General features: G+C 40.8%; 1 protein-coding gene across 1 annotated transcript in view; it reads left to right on the top strand.

Moving 5' to 3' along the window:
• The window catches only part of LOC117353985 (dynein heavy chain 5, axonemal-like), a 629,516-nt gene that overhangs the window by 221,876 nt on the left and 383,302 nt on the right, over positions 1-24,338 (top strand). Inside the window, exons 40-42 of the mRNA XM_033930650.1 lie at positions 1,419-1,565; positions 6,987-7,159; positions 11,644-11,822. Of these exons, the coding sequence (XP_033786541.1) occupies positions 1,419-1,565; positions 6,987-7,159; positions 11,644-11,822 (499 nt within the window). The remainder of the gene's footprint in view (positions 1-1,418; positions 1,566-6,986; positions 7,160-11,643; positions 11,823-24,338) is intronic.

Consider the following 24,338-nt stretch of genomic DNA (forward strand, 5'->3'; position numbering starts at 1 on the left):
TTGGGGAGGTAAACAGTTCAACTGAGCAGTCTAGTGTTGCACTAATAACTTCATTTGCTCCTGTTAAACCCCCAGAAGTCACTCTAGATTCGCTTTGGGATCTAGTTTCTACTTTGGGAAATTCCCTTAATCCCCAAATAAAGATCTTAGAGAAGGAATTAAAAACAGAGAAAGAAGAAATTAATATTTTGAAACAAGACATTGTATTAGTGAAGACTGAAATTCAGGAAGAAAAGAAGGATTTAAAAATGATTAAAAGTAACTAAGACCTACTTGTAAAAGATAATCTAATTATGAGGAGAAAATTGGAACCACTTGAAAATAACAGTCGGATTAACAATTTGCGTTTAATTAATTTTCCAAAGGTTTCAATTTCTCCAAGAGACATGATAAAGCGTTACTTTCTAGAAATTCTTAAAATTCCTGAGAACTCTTTACCACCATTGTCAAGAGTGTATTATTTACCTGCAAAGAATCAGGATTCTCAAAAGAGAAATGATGATGGGAAACCACAGGAAAGTTCTCTGGATGTTACAGCTTTATTGGAACATTTATTTCTTTATAATTTTTCACACTGTTTAACAAGCATATAATCTTGTACAGAAAGTGCAATTATGAAAACATAATATTAATTACTTTCAATCCTGAAAATAAACCCAAACTTCAAAGAAATATATTCCTCAACTTAATCGCACACTAGTCCTCAAAATTGGATCCAAGACTTAAGAATTAGGAGTGAATAATAACAAATTATTGTCTTATCAGGATAGCCAAGTATAGCCAGCGCATTACTGAAACTCAAGAAAATATACAAAAAGAAAAAGATGAGAAATCATATATTTGAAAATAGTATCTAAAAAAGTTGTACTATGTACAAAAACATCTAGAAAATGGCAATATTTGAAATAAAAATATACATTTTTCTGGTTCAAAAATTACTCTATTCATCTCTAAATTTTTAGATAAATAGAGCAATTTTTTAATCAGAAAAATGTATATTTTTTTTATAAAATACCAGCACAAAATCTGCTGAAATCATGGCTGCAGTATGACTGCATACAATTAAACCAGCAGTGGAGCAGATGTAAATATATGCAGCTGAAGAACCTCATGCATATGTATTTTATAATTTACATGTATACTTCATGACTTTGCTTGCATTTTACTCAGATTCCTCCTTTAACACACCTATAAGAATACACTTATTTGATATGGATCATGTGCATTGCACAAGTTTATATGAGGCCTTTTATATTCATATAAAGCAATATAAAGAGGAAACATTTTTACAATTACCCCCTTAAGTAGATATATACAATATATAGTCTGTGGAACTGAGGTTGTGTACAATTTGGTTGCTTTTACTTTGGATATACAAGATAATAGTCATATAACTATTTCACTTTCTTGTGGTAAAGGTTATGCAAACAACAAATCAGAAGTTTCTGGATCTGCTGAATGATTTAATTGATATGACAACCCAAGACCTGACAAAGATGGAACGAACAAAATATGAAACTTTAATCACTATTCATGTTCATCAGAAGGATATCTTTGATGATCTTGTAAGTTTAATACATGTGTGGTGTATGCCACAAATTGTTTTCATGAAGAGAAAGACAGAAATGCCCTGATTCTATAAAAGATGCCTACAAATAGGTGCCTAGATTAGTGTGCTTAGCCAATCAAGGCTTCTATCTTACGGGTCCTTTTATAAGGCGTGCTAACCGATTTAGTGCGTTCTAATTGATTTAGCGCGTGATAAATGCTAAGGCGCCCATTATATTCTTTGGTTGCCTTAGCATTTAGCGCATGCTAAATCAGTTAGCGTGCTTTAATTAAAGGACCCCTTAATTTTCTTATTTGGCTTAATCAGTGCCATTAATTGAAAGTGCCATTAAAAACTCCCAAACTCTTGCCTGCATATCAAAATGATAATTTTTATTATCTAAACTTGATAGCAGATTATTTCTAACATTCTCTTCTGGGTCTAACCAAAGAAATTTGGTCTTATCTCTATTGATCTTTATTTATGTGCAACTACCCAAACCTCTACATTATCAAGAGCTAACTTTAAAATACTCAAATCTTTAAAATCATTGTTAATCAACATGTAAATTGATGTCACCTGTGTATGTGTGTATATTTATATTGTGGCGGGGAATAGGGTGCTAAGGCACTGTCCTGACACACACAGCATCCAGCTGAGCGGTTCACTGGAGTGGCTAAGCAAGCCTCACCCTCAATAAAGCACTGCAAACTTTGGATTCAAAACAAAGGTTTCTTTTATTTTTATTCTGACCCTTGCATTCCAAAATAATCAAGTGGCACAAGCAAACATATCATGTTGTAGAAAGTAATTCAAAAGACAAACCAAAATGATGCCACGGAATGCTTTCAGAAAAATCAAATGTTTGCAGAGTGCTTCTCATACACAGTGCCGAGCACCTACAATTGCATCAGTTGTTCAATCAGCTCCCTGATGCTGTATGTTGAAATGCACAAAACTTACTATAGCCTTTATAACTTTGCTGTAGTGCATGGTTTTTACAATTGTGGATATTACCAATTCCTTGAGGTTTCCTTTAAAGGTATGTGCAATTCTTAACTTTTAAATAAACACTGGTTTCTTTAGAAAGACTCCACTAGGAGGTCACTGAAGTGCCCTGCCCCTTCCTTCACAGAAATGCAGAGAAACGTTAGCATTCAGTTTCAGCTTCACAGCAAACTTTTAGGCAAAGGGATATGTTTCTTCCCATACCATCTCATATTCTGGCTCTGCAGTGTTATTTATATCTTCAAGCCCTGTGAATGCTGAAGACATTTCAATATCCCGGCTTACATTTTCTTCATGGGATTGGCAATCACAGCTGCTCTCATTAGCCCCCATCTCTAGCTGGGAATTAGCTATCTGAGCCTCTGTTTCTACACCCCTAGCAGGCAGATAAGATTTTACCTTGCTGGGTGTTTGGGGTGCTGGGCTCCCTTTAGTATAGCCTTCAGCCTGGTAAGGCTTTGGGCAGCTAGGAGTTCCCACTTGCTTTAAGGATTCCTCCTGCCTTGCCACTAGCCAAGGTATGTCTGATCCAGAGACTGGCTTGAGCTTTCTACAGTGTTTTTTTCCAATCATTCTTCCCTTGTGTTGGTCTCTGGGATGATCCCTGTGGTGAACTCTGGGGTGATCTCCTGCTGTGTGAATCAGCTCCATGTTTAACCAGGTGAGCTGAGCCACTCAGCTCTCTGATTGGCTGCCTAGCCAATTGTTCCCTGAGGTCTGACATTACTCTGTGAAACTTGCACCTCTCCCCCACTGCTTACTGCAGCTTTGAAAGTGGGTGTAAAATCTTCCCTTGCCTGTTACACACTGCCTTGATTTCCGGCTAGCGCAGGGGTAGTGCGTGATTAAAAGTCGTGCGCATTAAAGCCACTACCACGGCTTCGTAAAAGGAGCTCATAGTATATGTTTAGGAGTATATGGAATAACCAAAATTGCTAAATAAGCAGGGGTATCCAAATGATAGGTTTGAATATAAGAGAATTTTAAATTCTATACTAAAGTGAACTGGTAACCAGGGTATACACAAGGGGTGTAACACGATCAAACTTTTTTGCTCAGCAAAACAAATGGGTAGCAGTGTTTCAAAGAGTTTGGAGATGATGTAATTGAGCTTTAGTGTTACCAGCATATATGAGATTATAATAGTCTATTCTGGAAATGGAAAGAACCTGTATCAAAGTACAGAGTGTTGATGCAAACAATAAGTTATGTTCAAAGCTTACAAAGAGTGAGGAAGCATTTGATTTTGAAAAGACAGGCCAGAGTCAAAGATGATTCCTAAGTAATGGATTGAATCTGATGACTAGATGGAAAGAGTTGGGACTAAGTTTGGATTAGAATGATAACCAGGTATCCAACAGGTTGTCATTTTTTTTTTTCAAATTTAAAACTAGCGTGTGGGAATAGCAACCATTTTGAAAGAGCAGATAAACATCTTTACAGTGGTTGAAGGTTATAGTCCTGAACCAGAGTAACCAGGGGACTAAGTAAGACATTGAATAAAAGCAGGGATTAAGATCAAACCCTGAGGGAGACTTATGTAGGGATGTGAACAGAAAAATACCTGTTTGTCAAATAAGATGAGAACTACTTCAAAACTGTACCATCCAAACCAATGTCAGAAAGATGAGCTAATAGAAGTACATGGTCTACCAAATCAAAGGCTGCAGACAAATCATGAGAAACAATAAGGACTATGTTTCCGGTATCAAGATAAGAATGAATTTAACTAAGAGAAGTAATAATAGTCATATCAGTAATATGATGTAAGTGGAAACCAGACTGATGAGGGTGCAGTACAAGAGTATCTTCAACATGGGCAAAAGCTGAAAAACTTTTTTCAACAGTTTTGACAAGAAACAGAGATTAGAAACTAATTGTTCTATGGAAGAGATGGATCAAGAGAAGGCTTTTTCAAGGTAGGGAAGATTACAGTTTTCTTCATTGAAATTGGCCAGTTTGTTTGTTTATCTCCCACTCTTATCCAGGGCGAGTAACACTTTTACATACAATAATACATTACATTTAATATACAGTTGATAGACTTTGTGAAATCATTGACAATGCTAGTGAAAGAAGTCCGTGAACATATTTAAACCAAGAAGAGACTGGATCAAGAGAAAGATAGTAGATGAGGATGGCCAATAATGCCAAAAGATCAGGAGTGGAAAACATTTGCCATGTGGCTGAGATATGATTGGAGGTAGTATTACCAAGGATGGATAGTGAAGAAGTAATTTGACTAGAGGAGGAATCTGAATGAGACAGGGAAGCTAGAGACAAGGACAAATGAATTTTATCTACCTTTGAAGCAAAATAACTAGCTAAAGAGTTGGCTGAGGGCTCCAAGCAGAGATCCTTTTCAGGATCTTGTGAAGTGAGGTGATTTATGAGTCTAAAAAGTATCCTAGCTATATTGTGAGAATACTTCATGAGGTTTTCAAAATAGTTTGTCTTAGATAACCTCATAGAAAACGAGGGAGTGCCTGGCAAATTATCATTGTCAAGGTAATACTGAATTGTTTTGTTCCTCAAGAGAAAGATTAGCAAAATTACCAGGTAAGACAAAGAGAGGGGAGAAATACATAATATTTTGATTGCACAACCATCTAACCATCTAACATTGGGCTGAGTATTAGATTTTGAAAATAATGGTAAGATTTTCAAGTGGTGTGTTAATTGTTGTTGTTTTGAGATGTGTACACTTGATGAAAGTTTGAAAATGAATAAAGATTTATAAAAAAAAGAAAAGAAAAAGAAAATTGAAACCTAGGGATGGAAATTATGAATGAGAGAAAAAAAGGATTCAACCAAGGTATTGGTTGATAATGTAAACAAGAGGGTTGATAAAGAGAAGCAGGTGAAATAATGACTAGATCAAGCATGTGCCTAACAACATGAGTAGGTCTATCAACAGCTTGGAGAAGCCCTAGATCCTTAAAAAAAGATCAGAAATAGTTTAGAAAAGGGATGGGGTGTTAAGGTGTATATTAAACTCACCAACAATTAATAGATCATGCTGGCGGACAGAACTGTCAGCAAGGGATTTAAAAAGACTGTCCCAATTAACTTAACATACTAAGGGTAGTAACAGCTGTGGAAATGCTATCCTTAGTGCTGACAATTCAGGATATGAAAAGGTGTTAGGAGGAATTTATATTACTGGGATTGTAGAAGATGATATAACAGCTTCTCCCTGTCACACAGCTATGTCTCAGTGAGGCTGAAGATGTCGACATTAGACTCTTGTATAAGATCCCAAATAACCATAGTTTTTGTGCAAAGAGGCTTGCAGTTAAGTAGTCCAAATGACAGTAAAGAAGGGGCAGATAAAGAACAAGGTAACAGATTACTTACCTGGCATGATGAGCAAACCAAGAGTTGATGAGTAGGCCAATGTCCATAAAAAGAGGGAATACAAACACCTATGGTCACTTTCATGGCCATGGTTGACAAATTAAAGGAAAAAGTAATTCTTGGAGTTGTAAGGTGACAAAACTTAAAAACAGCAGAGAGTAAACATAGTCCAGGGTTTGCTCCAAAGAGCATTACCTGCTTCTTGGGTGCACTCCTTTGGCACCCACCTGTGACACAGGACACTTCTAACAGTTTGAAAATACAGTGATTCAACATCTGGGTGCCCTTAAGTTGCAGGTTACATGACCCACTGACATCTGGGGCAGGGACAACACAAGCGCTTCAGGAAGGCATCCAGGCAATCTAAAGGAACAAAAGCAGCCTCCTTAAGGGTATGCAAACTGTCACAGAGTAAGAGTAATAGTGAAAGGAATGATGCTAGCAGCTTGAAAATATAGTGATTCAATGTCCAGGTGCACTTATGTGGCAGATCATGTGAACTACTGGCATCCAGGGTAGGGACAGCACTAGAGCTTTAGGAAGCTTTCTAGGCAATGTTGCAGGTCATGTGATGCACCAATGTCTAGGGCAAGAACAGCACTAGAGCTTTGGAAAGGTTTCCAGGCAATGCTGCAGGTCATTTGATTACCAACTTTATAAATTAGAAACATAGAAACATGATGGCAGATAAAGGCCAAATGGCCCATCCAGTCTGCCCATCCACAGAATCTACTATAAAACATGCATACTAACCCCCTCTTTTACAAAACTGCAATAGCAGTTTCTAGTGCGGGGAGCCACACTGAATGGCCCACATTGCTCCCGATGCTCATAGGAACTCAATGAGCGTCGGGAGCACCACAGACCATTCAGCTCAGCTCCCCGTGCTAGAAACTGCTATCACAGTTTCGTAAAAGGAGGCCTAAAAGTTGCACATTTTATTGGTGTCTTTTGGTTATTTGTTGGTAGGAGCTGATTAATAATTATTTCACCCTCCATCTTTTTATTCCCTTTCTTTGAAAACATTGATAAAACTAAACATGTTTTTTTTGTTGTTGCAATTTTTAAATAGGTTCGGATGAATATCAAATCGCCTTCTGATTTTGAATGGCAAAAACAATCCCGTTTTTACTTTATTGATGACTTGGATAAGTGTATTGTCCAGATCACAGATGTGGAATTCAGCTATTGTAATGAATATCTTGGTTGTACAGACAGACTGGTTATTACTCCGTTAACTGACAGGTAAAAATCAAAGCTCTTTGTAAACCAGTTGGGAAATAAGTTTAAAGGCTATTTATGTACCTAAAACTGTAAGGTTAATCAGGCTTACTGGTCTGTAATTTCCTGGATCTCCCCTGGAACTCTTTCTAAAAATTGGCGTAACATTGGCCACCCTCCAGTCTTCAGTTACTATGCACAATTTTTGTGGCAGGTTACAGATAACTAACAGCAGATCAGCGTTTTCATGTTTCAGTTGCTTCAGTACTCTAGGATGTATATCATCTGGTCCAGGTGATTTATCACTCTTTAACTTGACAATTTGACTTAGTACGTCTTCCAAGTTTACCGAGATTTTTCAGTTCCTTCACATTATCACCCTTGAAAACCATTTCCAGTTTAATCAGTCTCTCCGCTGTGGCCTTATTTTTCCTGAGTGCCCCTGTTGCTCCTTCATATCCAGTGGTCTCACGGATTCCCTCACAGATTTTCTAACATTCTATTTGCTTTCTTAGCCACCGCTGCACACTGAGCTGAGGGTTTCAACATATCCTCAACAGTGACACCTGGATCTTTTTTCTGGGTGGTGATTCCTAACATGGAACCCTGTAACATGTAGCTATAATTTGGGTTACTCTTTCCCACATGCATCACTTTGCATTTGCTCCCCCTTGCATCCCCTTCAACCTGTCCCTCTGTTCCATCTCCACCACCCTATCCAACATTTCTCCCACTCATCCTTCTCTTCCCCATGCATCTCTACCTCACTCTTCTCTCTCTGCCCAATTTTCCTCTTTCTTCCTTTCCCCATGTGCACCATCTTTTTCCCTCTCACTCACATTCTCATGCCCAACAATTCTCCCTTTCTATTCCCTCCCTCCTATGTCCCAAGTTAGTGCCCCCTTCCTCTCTCCCTTGTGTCCGAAGTTCATGCCCCTCCTTTCCTTCTGTGTCCCAAGTTTATGGCCCTCTCCCTGCCTTCCAGCCTATGTCCCAAATTCATGCCCCTCCCATGTCCAAACATGTTCCTTACCCCTCCCATTCTCCCTTTGTCCCATGTTGATATCCCCTCTCTCCCATACTTGCTCACTTCAGGGCCGCACTCGCTCCCTTCAGGGCCATCTAGCTGGGCTGCTCCTTTCTGCCTTCAGCCACGCTTGTTTGTAGGGACTCTTGTATGCTGCACATGACTGACTGCAAGCCTTCCCTCTGATGTCAGCGGGAAGGCTTCTGGATCAGCCACATGCAGCATGCAAGAGCTGCTGCCCATGTCCCTGCAAACAAGTGCGGCTGAAGGCAGGAAGGACTATTGAGGTAACTGGGATCCCCAGCTGACCTGGAAGGTTTCCCTCCGACATCAGCTCTTACATCGGAGGGAAGTCTTCTGGGTTGGCTTCGGCAAAGCAGCTGGAGGACAGGAAGAAGGGCATGGGATCCCCGACATCAGCGGCGATTGAGGAGGAGACCAGCACAGTGCAGCTCATGTATTCCTAGGGGTATGCGTACCACATGTTGAGAAACACTGCCCTACCTTTTTTATAAGCAAATCGGAGCTGTTCTTGAAAAATCCCATGATATCTCAATATAGATCAATGTTTTAAAATTGCCTGACATACATATTTTGCCTTCTATGAAAATGGTAACACACAAGTCAAATCTTGGGATTCTTGTTTTTCCATAAAGCACAATAACCATTCCCGTTGAGAATTATATGCTGTTTTCACAATATTTGTCGGGTATCCCCACTCATATGATCTCTTCAGTCAAATCTGATAAGCTTGAGTCTTAAACTCATCTTTTGTAGAGCATAATCTCCTTAACCGCAAAAAATGTCCTATAGGTATATTGGACTTCATTGCATACGGATGACAAATCCGAAAGTGTAACAGTGTGTTCCTGTCCAAATGTTTTCTAGAAATGGTGGTAATAAACTCCCCTTTCTCATACAGTATTTGTATATCCAAAAATTGTATAGTGCTTATACTCCAATTAGCTGTAAACTGAATATGTTGATCACACATATTTATCTATCCAAGAAATTCTACCAACTCACTTTCTGTTCCCTCCCACACAAAAAATATATCATCAATAAATCTATACCATCTACACACCTTATCTTTACCAGCGCCTTTCTTGCATGTCTAGCGACACCTACATATACCATGCCTATTTTCTGCCCCTACAACTCCTATTTTTCAGGTAGGCGTCACTAGATGTCTGAGGGCATCTCTACTTAGGACCGCTAGGTGCCAAGTGGAATTCCACACACAATTTTTAATTGATTGGGTTTTTTAAAATGAAAGATAAATGGTGTAGTCAATTACCACGCCAATTAAACTTGTTAATTCAATTTGGGTGGCATGTGGAATTTAATTAGGCTTTGCTAGGCATCCACTAATAGGGCACCTAGTGATGCCTAACCTAGATGCTGTTTATATAATCAGGCCCTTGGGAGCTGATTCTATAAACAACACCTAAATTGTCCAGTGCCTAAAAAAGTGGCGCCAGCCATGTGTCAGTCACACTTAGGCCCTGTTTAAAGAATCGTGTCTAGTGGCACCTATGTAAAATCTTAGTTGCTTGAAATGTAGGTGAGGGTTTTAAGGGCCTACATTTCAGGCACCTACGATTTTGGAGAATCGTGCTTAGTGGCACATAAGTCACGTTCTGCCCAGAGAAACGCCCACTTAAGTGGTAGGCACTGCTAAGCGCCATGCGTTAACTGCCTATTACCCAATTAATTTTTTCTTTTTACCAATTATTGAGGCTATTCAGAGTATTTTGCCAGCTAACACCCCACCCCCCACCCCCCCCACCCCGTTTTTCAAAACTGTAGTGCATTTTTTTAGCGCTGGTCACAACGGTAACAGTTCCATCACTCATAGAATTCCTATGAGCATCAACGCTGTTACCACTGTGGCTGGCGCTAAAAACCGTGCTATGATTTTGTAAAAGGGGGTAAGTTAGGCGCCTAACTGTAGGCGCCTTAGTGTTCAGTGTGCTACATCTAGGCACCAAATTTGTGGTGCCCAATTAAAATATTGTCTGACTCAAATGTATAGATTGTATATTTGACTCGGATATAGAAAATCAGGTATAACCAGAGCCAAAAAGGCCAAATATTTAACTTATAAGAGATAATTCTGTTAGTGAGCACCTCTATTTAGGTGCTCTGATGACACATGGTGACAGCCTATTCTGTAATTCCACCTGAGCACCTAGTTTTGCCAGATAGTAGACCATACTTTTGCAGATTCTTTTTCATGTTTTCCACTCCCCACTTAGTGTCTACTCTATTACAAATCTTGGTATCATCCACAAGGAGGCAAACCTTTCCTTCTAACCCTTCAGCAATGTCGCTCACAAACATATTGAAAAGGATCGGCCCCATCACCGATCCCTGAGGGACTCCACTACTCACCTTTCCTTCCTCCGAGCAAATTTCATTAACCACCACCCTCTGATATCTATCCATCAACCAGTTTCTAATCCAGTTCACAACTTTGGGTCCTAACTTCAGCCCATCAAGTTTGTTCAAGAGCCTCCTATGAGGAACCGTGCCAAAGGCTTTGCTAAAATCTAAGTAAATTATATCTAGCATATATCCTTAGTTCAATTCTCTGGTCATCCAATCAAAAAATTCAATCAGATTCGTTTGATACCATTTGCCTTTAGTAAAACCATGTTACCTCAGATCCATTAGATTCTAGGAATTTCACTATCCTTTCTTTCAGCAAGCTTCCATTATTTTTCCAATAACCAAAGTGAGGCTTACCGGCCTGTAGTTTCCCGCTTCATCTCTGTGACCACTTTTGTGAATTAGCACCACATCCGCTCTTCTCCAGTCCCCAGGAACCACCCCCGTCTTCAGAGACTTGTTGAACAAATCTTTAATAGGATCCACCAGAACTTCTCTGAGCTCCCTCAATATCCTGGGATAGATCCCGTCCAGTCCCAACGCTTTGTCCACTTTCAATTTTTCAAGTTGTTCATAAACACTTTCTTCCGTGAACAGTGTGGTATCTACTTCATTCTCATGTGTATCTTTGCCAGACAATCTCGGTCCTTCTCCAGGATTTTCTTCCATGAACACAGAACAGAAGTATTTGTGTAGCACGTTTGCTTTTTCCTCATCACTCTTCACATATCGGTTCATAGCATCTTTCAGTCTCGCAATTCCATTTTCATCTTCCTCCTTTAACTAATATATCAGAAACAAATTTGGTCTCCCTTTTTTACACTTTTAGCTATTTGCTGTTCCGCTTGCGCTTTTGCCAGTCGTATCTCTCTCTTGGCTTCTTTCAGTTTCACCTGTTAGTCCTTTCTGGCACACCAATATTTACCCTTACCCTTTGTTTTCAGTCTGATAACCAATTCTTAATCCACAATTTAACATTGTCTCCTATCCCATGCACAATTAAAAAAAAAATAACTTTTCTGCATTTAAAACAGGTCTTACTCATAGGAAATAAAATAAAGACATGTGTATTTTTGTTTTTCTTCTCCAGATGTTATATTACACTGTCCCAAGCTCTGGGAATGAGTATGGGTGGTGCTCCAGCTGGACCTGCTGGGACAGGGAAAACCGAAACCACTAAAGATATGGGGAAGTGTCTGGGGAAATATGTTGTTGTCTTTAACTGCTCTGACCAAATGGACTATAGAGGCCTGGGTCGCATTTATAAAGGTAAGATAGTATACTTTGAAGTTCAATATTAAAAATAAATAATTTTCTCTGTAAAGTGTGTTTGAAAGATATGCTAAGTGAAAGATAGCTTTCATGCTGAATATGTTTTCTTATGTCACTTCAGTTTGATACCCATTACAGTACATATCAGAGCACTGTTGCCTCCTATGACAGATAAAGACCTCATAATGATAGACCTAGACTTATGGTCTAGGGGTTGCGTGAAGTGTAGTGACACAGGACATATCTTTGAGAGTTTGTCATTCATATTAGTTCAATCTATTAAATTTAACATCTTATACAGTGCTTAACAAAGCCCTCTAAAGCAGTGTTCTTCAACCTTTTTACACCTATGGACCGGCGGAAATAAAATAATTATTTCGTGGACCGGCAAACTAATAAGACTGAAATTTTTTTTAAAAAACCATCCCCGCCCCGTCCCCGCGAGCTCGGTCCCACAAACCATCTGATCCCATCCGCACAAGCCTCAAATAGTTATGATTATATATTGAACATATTTTATTAAATTATAAAAAGAAACAATATTCTATACAATTGTCATTTTATAAATACAAATAATATAGGGCAAAGATCAACAAAACCCCTGTCTCCCCTCCCCTTCACATATCAAGAAAACTGAATAAGCCAAATTATTACAGAATGCTACACAAATATCATGTAACAGAATACCACAGTCACACATGACAGGAATGGTGTTAGGGGAGTGGAACTAGGGCAACTGCCCCCTGGTCAGAGAGAGCCCTAAGCCAGCTGGAAGCTAAAGAAGCACTGCCTGGGCTTTGCACTTCCCAGTTATGTCTAGCAAGATACATATTTCAAATCTGATATATTTGAATCACAAGATAGAAATAAAATTATTTTTTTCTACCTTTTGTCGTCTCTGGTTTCTGCTTTCATTGCCTTTTCACTCTCTTCCAGCCAGTGTCTGCCCTAAGAACATAAGAATTGTCACTGCTGGGTCAGACCAGAGGTCCATCATGACCAGCAGTCCACTCACGCGTACCATGGCCCAGTACAGTGGCATGATAACCTTCTCTGACTCTTCAGTCCAGCATCTGCCCTTTCCATTCACTGTCTGTCTTTCCCTGCCATCTCTCCTCCTGCCCCCCCAATTTGGTCTGGCATCCATCATCTTCCTTCTGTTCACCTCATGGTCTGGCATCTCTGTCCTTCCCTCCCCCCTGTGGTTTTTTAGCATCTCTCTCTTCTCATTTCCTCCACTCAGATCTGATATCATTCTCTGCTCTCTCTTCCCTTTTCTTCTCTGGTCTTCCTTCTCTATTTTCTGCCTCCATCTAAATTAAATTCTTTCTTACTATTTAGTCCCGTTTCCCTCTTTTCACTGTGTCTACTCACAGCTTGTCACCCCTTTCCCTCACCCCTCCATTATCTTACTATTTTCTTCCCCCTTTATCTCCTCCTTCCATCCAGTATGTGTTCTTTCCCCACTTCCATTCAGCATCTGCTCTCCCCTCTCAACTGACATCCATCTGCCTTCTACTTTCTCTCCCTTCTTCCCACTTCCATCATCTGTCCCCTTCTCTCTCTCATCTCCTCCATTCCATCATCTGCCCCTTTTCTCTCTATCCCCCCCCCCCAACTTCCATCATCTGCCTCCCTTCCCCTCACCTTTGCAGGTCACTTTCTTTCCCCTGAAGGTGGCTCATGTCAGAGGGGAAGCTTTGGCTGAGCAGAACCGCTTGCAAGGAACAGTTGAACTTACTTGATTGATGTCGATGCTTGGGCCCGTTGCCGTTTGAAGGAGAAAAAAAAAGGGACCTGCAAAGGCGAAAGGAAGGGAAACCTCCAGGACAGCTGCTCTTTGCCCTCCTTCAGCAGCCCAAGAGTCCAGACCAATAGCGGCAGCTCTGTGTACTTTTAACTTCGGCACAGAGCTGCCCCTAAGCAGTAGTTTAGCGCGGTTTCATGAGGCAGCCTCGGGGCCTTTGCTTGGCCGGCCCACTTCGATGATGCGATGTGGGCCAGCTTAGCAAAGGCTCCGAGGCTGCCTCATGAAACCGCGCTAAACTACTGCTTAGGGGCAGCTCTGTGCTGAAGTTAAAAGCACACAAAGCTGCCGCTGGTGGTCTGGAGGTGCGGAGACAAGGCAGGAGGCAAACGCGGTGGAAGGCAGGAGTCCCGGCGAAGGCAGGAGTCCCGGCACAGCGACTGCAACAGGAAATTGCAAGTCAGCTGATGCCGGCCTTTTGTTGCTGCAGGGACCGAATCCTTTACGGACCGGCAAGATTTTTTTGCGGACCGACACCGGTCCGCGGACCGGCGGTTGAAGAACTGTGCTCTAAAGGACCACACACATCTACAAATGAAGCCATACTCCCAGACCTTTCAGCTAAATTAGTTTCATATCGATAATAAAGGTATACTGTTTCCCATCAAAAATGAAAGTTCAAAAGAGTGGTTTTTCCAGTTTTTAACTATTAACTGTAATGCCACTCCAGACAATATTAGGAATAACTTATCTTTGTTTACTGTCAATAAGGTTACTGGAGTAACACGCATTCCACATATCTCTGTGCCATATGAGAAAGTTTGACATTCTTTCCCAATGAACTGTATTCATTTTTTAAAGATGGACACATGTTTATATTAAAAAACAACAAAACAATCCCCCAACCGCTAAACCTAATCTGCACATGTACACCTATTAGAATTGGCTTCCAAGACTGAATTCTTACTTTCCTGTGTTCACAGTAGGCACTGCCTACCTTCCAAATATCTGACCTTTGATTCATCTATCAACTTTTAACTCTGAAAAAAGTCAGGATAACCATTGGCCTACACCTGTCTCTCAATGTTTACATCTCTTCTGTCTTTAGAACCCTCCACTAACAACTCTTTAATGTCCATAAAATATATTCATTACATTACATTAGTGATTTATATTCCGCCAATACCTTGCGGTTCAAGGCGGATTACATAAAAGTTTTCAGAGATTACATAAAAGTTTACAGGAATAGCATAAGAGATGTCATAAGAGTTACATAAGAATTGTCAAACAGTTGTCGAGATCTTAAGGTGATAAGTGTTGGGTAATAAGAATTACCAAAGAGTTGTCGAGATCTTAAGGTAGTAAGTGTTGGGTAAATGGAGGCATTTTAACATTAGTTGGGTAGTTAGAAGCATATTAGAGTATATTAAGGGTATAGAGTGGGTAGGTGGGGTTTAAGTATTCCTTTAGGTATTCCTTTTTTCAATTTAATTAGTATTGTAACATCTTTCTATCTGGCCTTTGTCTTATTCCATTCAAACAACATCTAGGTTTATAAAACTCATGACCTCATTTACTTGCTTGCGCCTCATGTCACTGCTGGGGCACACACTCTTTCTACTCTTTATTGGCTTCTTGCTAAATGCCATAATCTTCAAACTGTAACATTTACCTATAAATATATTAGCCTATATAAAGACCCTGAGTTTTGCGAATTTCTTATTTCCAAATGGCAGGCGTATGCACATCATAATGCTCTCCATGTCGCTCAATCTGCGTTGTATTGGACAGCTTCTAAGGCAGTAATGTGGGGAGAAGTTATAGCTTATGTTTGTGCTCGGAGAAAGTGGTTAGCGGCGAGGATACTGTTTTTGGAAAAGCAGCTCAGGGTGGTCAAGAAAACTTCTATAGAATATCCGATTAAGGCAAATAAGGACTTGCTTCATGCCACCCAAGTAAGTTTAAATTCCCTTATCCATGAAAAGACCTCAAAAGCACTTCTTTTTTTAGTTCAAAATTTTTTTTTATTGAGTTTGGTATAAAAACGCTTCTTTACCACAAAGGGCGGTTTTATAAATTTTGTAATAAAGCAGGTTCCTTATTGGCTCATGTTGTACGGACTAATGATGGGAATAGGACCATCAGTGTTTTGCGAGATGCAGCTGGTTCTCTTACCTCTAATCTGGAGGAGATAGTTCGGCTGTTTACCGACTATTTTCAGACCCTATATTCTGCAGAGGAGTCTCTATCAACAGATGCTATTAAGGCCTATTTGGAGCGGAGTGGCCTTCCTAAGTTGACCAGGGATGCACAATAGTTCCTAGGGGCCAGAATTACAGGGAGGGAATTACAAAAGACCATAGGGGCCCTTAAACTTCACTCAGCTCCCAGGCCTGATGGTTTTTCTGGCGAGTATTATAAAATCTTGTTGCAGGATGTAGTGGGTCCCCTGACTAATTATTTTCTGGATAATTTGGAGGGTGGTTGTTTGCCATCCATTGAAAATATAGCACTTCCTAAACTGACTTTGGCCTCTGAGTTAGTCACTTCATACTGTCCGATTTCTCTAATTAACGTAGACCTGAAACTGTTGTCATGTATTTTGGCATCCAGGCTGGCGGCTGTGATACCACGGCTTATTGGCTCTGTGCAGATGGGCTTTGTGCAGGGCCGTCAGTCTGTTGTTAACATGCTTACTCTGTTAATGTCTATGCCACATTGTCAACATCATTCTGTGTCATCCATGGTCATCAGTGTGGACGTTGAAAAAGCGTTTGACTGGGTGGGTTGGACGTTTCAGTTTTCCACGTTAGCATACATTTGGGGGGCTTGGGGGGGACTTCCTATCTGTGGTATGTGCATTGTATTTTGAGCCACAGGCAAGCATATTGGTTAATGGTCAGTGATCGCCTCCCTTTCATGTTGCTAGGGGTGTCCTTTATTGCTTTTCTTGTTTATCATCTGTTTGAAACCCGTGCTGCGTACTATGATGGCTGATGCGCGTGTTGCTGAAGTGGATGATCCTCTACTTCAGGTGAAGGGTTTGGCGTATGCTGACGACCTTCTGCTTATTTTAACTAATCCGGAGAGCTCTTTGCCTGCCTTGTTAGATGTTCTGGGTACTTATGATTCTTTTTCCGGCTTTTCACTCAATCTTTCCACTAAGGTTATGCCATTGGTGGGGGAGGTGAAGGATTGTTGGGAGGGGGCATTTCTGCTAATCTGGGAAACAAATGCTTTGAAATATCTGGGTGTTCATATTCCTGCTCGATTGCCAACCCTATATTCTGTTAATGTCACCAGGTTATTATCTGAGACCACAGCTAAACTCTTGTTGTGAAGAGCACATCCAGTGTCTGTTTTGGGACGGGTTTATCTTTTTAATATGATCTTGGCCCCAAAATGGCTCTATGTATTTCAAATGTTACCTTTGTTTTTGAAAGGAAAAGATGAAAAGAAATTGTATTCTCTAATACAAGCCTATTTGTGGCAGGGTAGGAGGGCACGTCTTCCCATCAGTATTATTCAAACGTCTAAGCGTTTTGGGGGATTGGGCCTCTTAAATGTACGTTATCTCACTGTTGCTTGTGCAATGCAACACATTAATGATTGGTATAGATCTGTGCATGATTTTTCTGTAACATCTGTTGAATTGTCTCTCATGGACCCTTGGCACTTCAATTGCTATCTTCACCATCCTCCTGAGATACTTCGCCAATCTGGCCTTCTTTACCTGGCGTTGGCTTTGTAAGTGACCAGGATTTTCCACTGTAGAGACTCCCGACTTATCCATCTGTGGGAATCCGCCGTTTCCGCCAGGACATGCTGATTCAATGTTTCAGCGTTGGAGAGTTAAGGGCATCTATTACTTGGCTCATGTTCTTACAGAGGAGGGTCGGCTGAAGTCTTTTGCAACTCTTTGGGAGGAATTTTCTCTGGCACCAGGTGATATCTTTTCTTACCTTCAACTCCGGCACTATATTAAGAGTCTCTCCTTGGAGAATCTTACAGAGGATGTGCAGGATGACCTTGCTACTGGATATACTTTGGGAGCTTAACAAAAGGTTCCTTTATGATTCCACCATAGGTATCTGCAGGACTCCACCACCAAATTTTATTACCCTAAATATGTGTCCGCATGGAATGCAGATCTTGCTATGCAACTGTCTCTTTTGGATTACAAAAAATATGTGTTGGCTTCTGCCTCCACATTAGACAATGTACTACACTGGGAACAGAACTACAAGTTCGCATTATGGCTCTACATTTCACCCCAGCATGCAAAGTATATGGGCATGTCTCAGACCTGTGCGTGTCCTAAGTGTGCCTATTCACCCGCCACTCTTGGTCACATGTTTTGGACTTGTCCCTTGATTCAGACTTTCTGGACTGCCTTGTTAGCTTCTATCTCTTCTCTTTGTACCTGTGGGATCAAGTTGGACCCTCTGATTTTGTTTGATTTGTACTCCTTGCAATCTTCTACACCTAGTGGATATCTTCTTTTTTTGTGGAGGAGCTTCTTGATGGGAAAAAAGGTTATTTTGCTCAACTGGCTTCAGTCGGGCCCTCCCAGCTTGTCGCAGTGGCGAATGCAAATGCTTACTTTGCTTAAGATGGAGAGGCTTCAGCTTCAGGACTTGGACTCTCCCACAGGCCGCAAGTTTAAGCGTACTTGGTGCGCTTTTTGGGACACTGACCCCGAGGGTGCGGAGTTGTCTCTTGAACATTTGATTTCTTTTTGCTACTGATTCCGTTCGTTCCTTTAATTTCAGTGGGAGTTTTTTTCTGATTTGGGGGGGGGGAGGTTTGGTTGGATGACTTTTGTAATCACTGCACTGTATTTACTTTATTTTGCACTTTTCAATAAAAAAGATTTACGAATATATTAGCAGCCTTGTTCCCGTTACCTCTCCTCTTTTATATTTCCTTATAAGGTCTCTCACTACTTAGATTCCTAATCACATACCCTTTTTGAATTCCCATACTACATAAACCAAATTTCATTTTGTGCTTTCTTAATTCAAAGTCATTAGCATCCATCAGACATTTGGGATGCCAACTTTCTGTCCATTTTCTGATCTAAGTAAAGCATTATTTAATCCACCTGTCCTGTCCTGTCCTGAAACTTATGTACTCCATCTGACTATTATTTTCTACCATTCATAATAAAACTTTCTACTGTTTCAGACGTTATGCTGTGCGGTGTGAGAATTCAGCAGGCATGGTGTGCCGGTGTTTGCAGCTCAGGAATGCAACTGCTGACTGTCAAGGTTCTCTAAGAGGAATTATGGTAGTCTGCGGGTATCTTCAACTGATGGAGCTTACAATCTGCTAGCCAATTAAAAGTTATGAAGCAGTTAAAGACTAGGCCAGGGGCATAGCAATGGGCAGGACAGAGGGGAATAATGGGCTAGGAAGGGTGGCTAGGAAGGCTGGGTGGAGCAGTGGGCAAGGTGGAGTGATGGGTGGGGCAGGGCAGGCTGGGGGTGAACAATGAATCTCCCACTGAATAGATCAGGCCCCTTGCAGCTCTGATATGATAGGTACATTTCAGTCATCAGAGTACTCACAATCTGTGGGGCCCATACTGAAAGGCTCACAGTAGAGTTGTGTATGGATGCCTGAGTTCATGGCTTCTACCACAAGTGTAATACTGTGCAATGCAGAAAACTAATGGCATGAGCAGAAAACTTACCGCTAATGGGAAGGAAGGGAACATGCTGGATACATGTTCAAAAAGGTTTTGTGATAAGTAAGACTTCCAGTGTTCCCTTTAAGGAATGAGTTCACAAACACATACATTCATATATATATATATACACACACACACTATGGGGCCAATATTCAGATTGCAGGAGACCGATATTCAAACCGTGGGAGATAGCTGGCTATCTCCTGTGGTCAGTAACAAAACCAGAAATTGAATGGCAGCTGATATTTAGACCATGAGAGACAGCTGGCTATTTCTATTGGTCGGTGGCAAAAACCAGAAATTGAATGCTGGCACCATATCCGATAGCTGGCATTCAATTTCATTTTTCTGTTTTGGTTGGCCGAGACACAGCTGGCTAAGCGGATAGTGATCGTCTTGCCAGCAAGGTCCTAGCAGCCAAAGATAGACTGGCTTTTAAGCCGCTGAATATTGATGGTGACTAGCTATGTTGCGCTACATAGTAGTTACCAGGCTAGCCACTGACCAGGATATTCAGTGGGAGATAGCCAGCTATCTCCTGCTGAATATTGGTGGTTAGCTGGCTATGTGCTTTTTGGCTGGCCAGGAACAGCACTTGGCCAGCCAAATAGCACTGAATATTGGATGGTATATGTTTATAGCTACTCTGAATTTTACTCAGCTACTGGTTGTTTATCATAGCTTAGAGAGAACATTGCTCTGCTCTTTAAAAAAATAGAAAAGAGAGACAGTAGGGGCACTCTGTGGAGGAGTGATATTATATGTTAAGAATAATATGAAAGTGACAGAATTGCAAGATATAGGGGTAAAGAGGAAGCACTATGGGTTAGTTTGGAAAGAGGGAATGGAAAATATATTTATGTTGGTGTCATTTACAGGCCTCTTTCACAGTTGGAACAAATGGACAAAGATTTAACTGAAGCCGTTCACAAGATAGCTAAGAAAGGAAAAGTACTACTCATAGGTGATTTTAATATACTGGACAGTGATTTTAATATGCCACCCTGCTGCTGGATCGTCTAGAAGCAAGGAGATCTTGGATTTGCTACAGGAAGAACTTTTCAGCAATTAGGAATGGAACCCATGTGGGATAGAACTATTCTGGACTTGGTGCTTACATCAGGGAAAGTGTTTCTGAGGTTACAGTGGGTGATCATTTGGCATTTAGTGATCACCTAATAGTGAGGTTCATTATTAAAATGTGGGATGAGAAGTCTTACTTAGGTTTGGAGGTTCTAGACTTCAAAAGAACTAACTTTGTCAAGATGGGAGAATACCTCAAGGAGGAGTTTGATGGGAATATCTGAATGAAGTAGAAAAGCCATGGGTGAAACTGAAAGGAGCTATTCTAAAGGCAACAAACCTTTAAGTTAAGAAAGTACATAAAGATAAAAGTAAAAGAAGGCCATTTTGGTTCTCAAATGTAGTAGCTGAAAAGGTAAGAGAAAAAAAGGTTAGCCTTCATAAATTACATGATGGCTTAGAAAGAGGAAGACAGGAAAAAATACATGGAAAAGCTACAACAAGTGTGAAAAACTGTCAGAAAAGTAAAGATTCAAATGGAAGAAAAGAAGTCTGATATGGTAAAATTGGGGAGCAAAACATTTTTAGATATGTAAGTGATAGGAAGAAGTGTCAAAGTGACATAGTGAGGCTCAAGAAACTGATAAGGATAATGCTGAACTTTTTAACAATTATTTCTGTTCTGTGTTCATGAATGAAAGACATGTGACCAAAACTTGGATATTGGACTACAGAAAATGAATGCAAATGGGAATAGAAGTGTAGTAGAGCAGGAGAAATTCTCAGAAGATTGTGCATGTGAGGAGCTAGCTAAATTAAAGATAGACAAAGTGATGGGGCATGATGGGATACGTGGAGGAATTCCAGCATTGGTGCACACAGGAATGTGTGGAGCCATTCTCAGCTCTGGTTTCAGTAGTGTTGGCCATTCTTCAAGCGAGCCTTGACAATGATCTCACTGTGGCTTCGCTCTGAGTCACTGGGCTCTCTTGTTCCAGACATTGCCAGATTTCTGAAGGGTGCTTTTGAATGTGACCACCTATCAAACCACCTTACCCTCATGGTACCTCAGCGTGGTTCTCAGAGGCCTCACCAAGGCTCTGTTCGAGCCTTTCGAAGAAGCGTCCCTCTTGGACTTCATGCTTAGAACAGTTTTCTGGTAGCACATTTCGGAGCTCTGGGCTCTTTCGTGTTGAGAGACTTTCCTCAGATTTGCGGAGACTGGAGTCTCCCTGTGCACTGTTCTTTCTTTTCTGTCAAAGGTGGTGTCAGCATTTCATGTGAATCAGAAGGTCCATTTTCCTGCTCGACACAGGTTCTAAGAAACAGGACCATGTTTTGCTCATATTGGATGTGCTTCTTCGCTATCTAGAGGTCACCAGTGAGTTTGGCTCTCTAACCATCTGTTTGTGTTGACTCATTTGTCTAAGCAAGGTGCACCTGCTTTAAAGGCCACGATATCCAGATGGAGCTGTAAGGCCATTTTGTCAGCCTACATTATCTGTGGGACATAGTCCCCTGTTTCTGTTAAGGCGCATTCAACTTACAGTGTAGCTTCGTTGTGGGCTGCCGCTACAATAGTCTTTCCAGAGGAGATTTGTACAGTGGAGACTTGGTTCCCGTTACATACCTTTGCAAGATTTTACAGGGTGGACGTTGGGACATGAGAGGACTCTGCCTTTGTTTCCTCTGTGTTATGGGCTGGCGCAGTCAGCCCGCCCTAGTTCTCTGGGACTGCTTTTGTACATCCCCTGGAGCAGAAAGATGATGTCAGATGTAGCGGGACTGGCAGCTGCATCTATGGAGACTGTGGCCTGGTCATGGCTGTAGGTTAATTTGTCACTGCCACTGCTGCTGCTGCAGCTGGTCTTTTAGTAATTATTCACAACAGACCTTTTTTGCTAGTTATTTTCATTAATGTGATTACTGGGAGGCTGTATTCAAAAAACAATGCTTAACAGGTACCCATCTATAATGCAGTAACACATGTTCATCCATCTCTCCTTTAAAAGAAACCCATTCTTATTGCATTTTATTATTATTAAGAGTCCAGGAAATTGATTCCAATGGCTAATGTTATCTGGTAAACTGAGCATTCAGAAAATTCATCAAGCTGTAGAAATAAAGGTTAAGGAATAAAAATAAAAAAGTATGTAAATGATACCTTTTCACTGAGCTAACAATATATTTTTAGTCTTGATGGATGAGTCACGCTAACACAATAAGAAAGTATTATCTTATTTGGGGGGGCTTTCTAGATTTTTGTTTTATTTGATAACATTTATCTTCCAAGCAGACTAATAAGGCAATTACTTTATCCTAGAGCTAAAGAAAAAGTTCCAAATGATTAGTATAATTGTATTCAGAGAACAAGTACTATATAAACATTTATCCTTTTCTCCAGCAGATGGCAATACAAAACAAGTGATAAACCACTACAAGCTTAACTATACTAAAATTACTTTGAAAAATACATCCTATCAAATATGTTTTCAGAGGCTATGTTGAAGGTTTGCTTTGAGTTGGTTTCTCTTTATGCATACATGCCTTATCACATTCCTCAGCTTACAAACACTGATACATTTTGGTAGTCTAAGGCAGTTCTAATACCCTTTAAATAAATGGGAGTGTATAACAGAGAACACAAAACTGCAGATCTCTAATCTGGGAAACCCTGTATTTCACAGATTAGAATACTTGCAACAAGTTCTGGAGATATGTAATATATTTTACAGATATCCAGCATTGCACAGACAAATAAACACACCTATATTGATCATCATTGTTTATTTATTACATGCTTTTCCAACTAGAAGGTTTACTGCAAGTTACAGCAAGCTGGAGTACACATTGGCAGATTAAAATTGTATTTAACATGTATAAATTAGTATATATTAGGAACATTAGGTAATGATAGAATTTATGTATGATGATAATATCAGGGTATGATATAGACTAGAGGAATAGGGATATAAGGGACACTTCTATAACTGGACACCACAATTTAGGTGCTGATGTTGTGCACTGAGCACTAATTCCACTATGTAGCAATTAAAAAAAAAAAAATGTTCCTGGGTAATAAGTGTTCTTTCTTAATCGCCTATGCCACAAAAGTATAGAAAATGACTATCATTCCCCTTAGACTTTGCTTTTGTGACCAAAACTTGGATATTTTGAAATTTACCTTTTTGCAGAACATTCCAGATTGATTACAAGCTGAGTAAACTTAGGATCCCTTATATTATCCCAAGAATTTGGCGGAACCCACTGAACTCTCAACCAACTGCTACTTTTGCATGGTGAACCCTTGCGAACATCGAACTGGCAAGCGTGTATCTACAATCACATATACAGACATTCCTTCATCCATCACCCTGGTGCGACATTGCCCTGAGCTTCCCATACCAATTCCCCCAGAGAGAGAGCAGCTATCTTCAGAAGAGAGCTGCAAGTCAGTGAGGGAAACATTGTAGATCCAGTTTACAATATCAGTGGTGCAACTGATGAGATAAACCCGTGGAGGGGCATAATCAAAAAAACCGTCTAAGTCCCTTTTTGGCCTAAGTCCTTAAACGTTCAAAGCAGAAGCAGGGAAAGCGTCCATAACCAAACCAAACGTCCTTGTTTTGATTATGGCCCTCCTCTGCCTAAACGCCCAATCACCACTACATCTAAAAGTACACCTACACGACGTCTACACTTTTTAGCCATAATGAAACAAAAAAACACCTAAGCCCCAAACGTCCAACAGAAGGGCTTTTAGGCGAAGGAGGAGCCAGGCCTTCGCCTAAAAGCTGGATTCTGTAACTGGTGTCTGTCAAAAACAACACCGGTTACAGAATCCCCCCCCCCCAACGATCCAGGCAGGAGGGTGCCCAAGCCCTCCTGCCAAGTCGAACAGCCAACCCCCCCCCCCCCCCGACAACATCGGGGCAAGAGGGAGCCCAAGCCCTCTTGCCCCGCGGCACCCCCGACGATCCCCGGCGATCGTGCCCCCTCCCCCGCCGAATACGATCGGGCCAGGAGGGAGCCCAAACCCTCCTGGCCCCGG

The sequence above is a fragment of the Geotrypetes seraphini genome, chromosome 2 (assembly GCF_902459505.1).
Source record: "Geotrypetes seraphini chromosome 2, aGeoSer1.1, whole genome shotgun sequence".
NCBI classification, from domain to species: domain Eukaryota; kingdom Metazoa; phylum Chordata; class Amphibia; order Gymnophiona; family Dermophiidae; genus Geotrypetes; species Geotrypetes seraphini.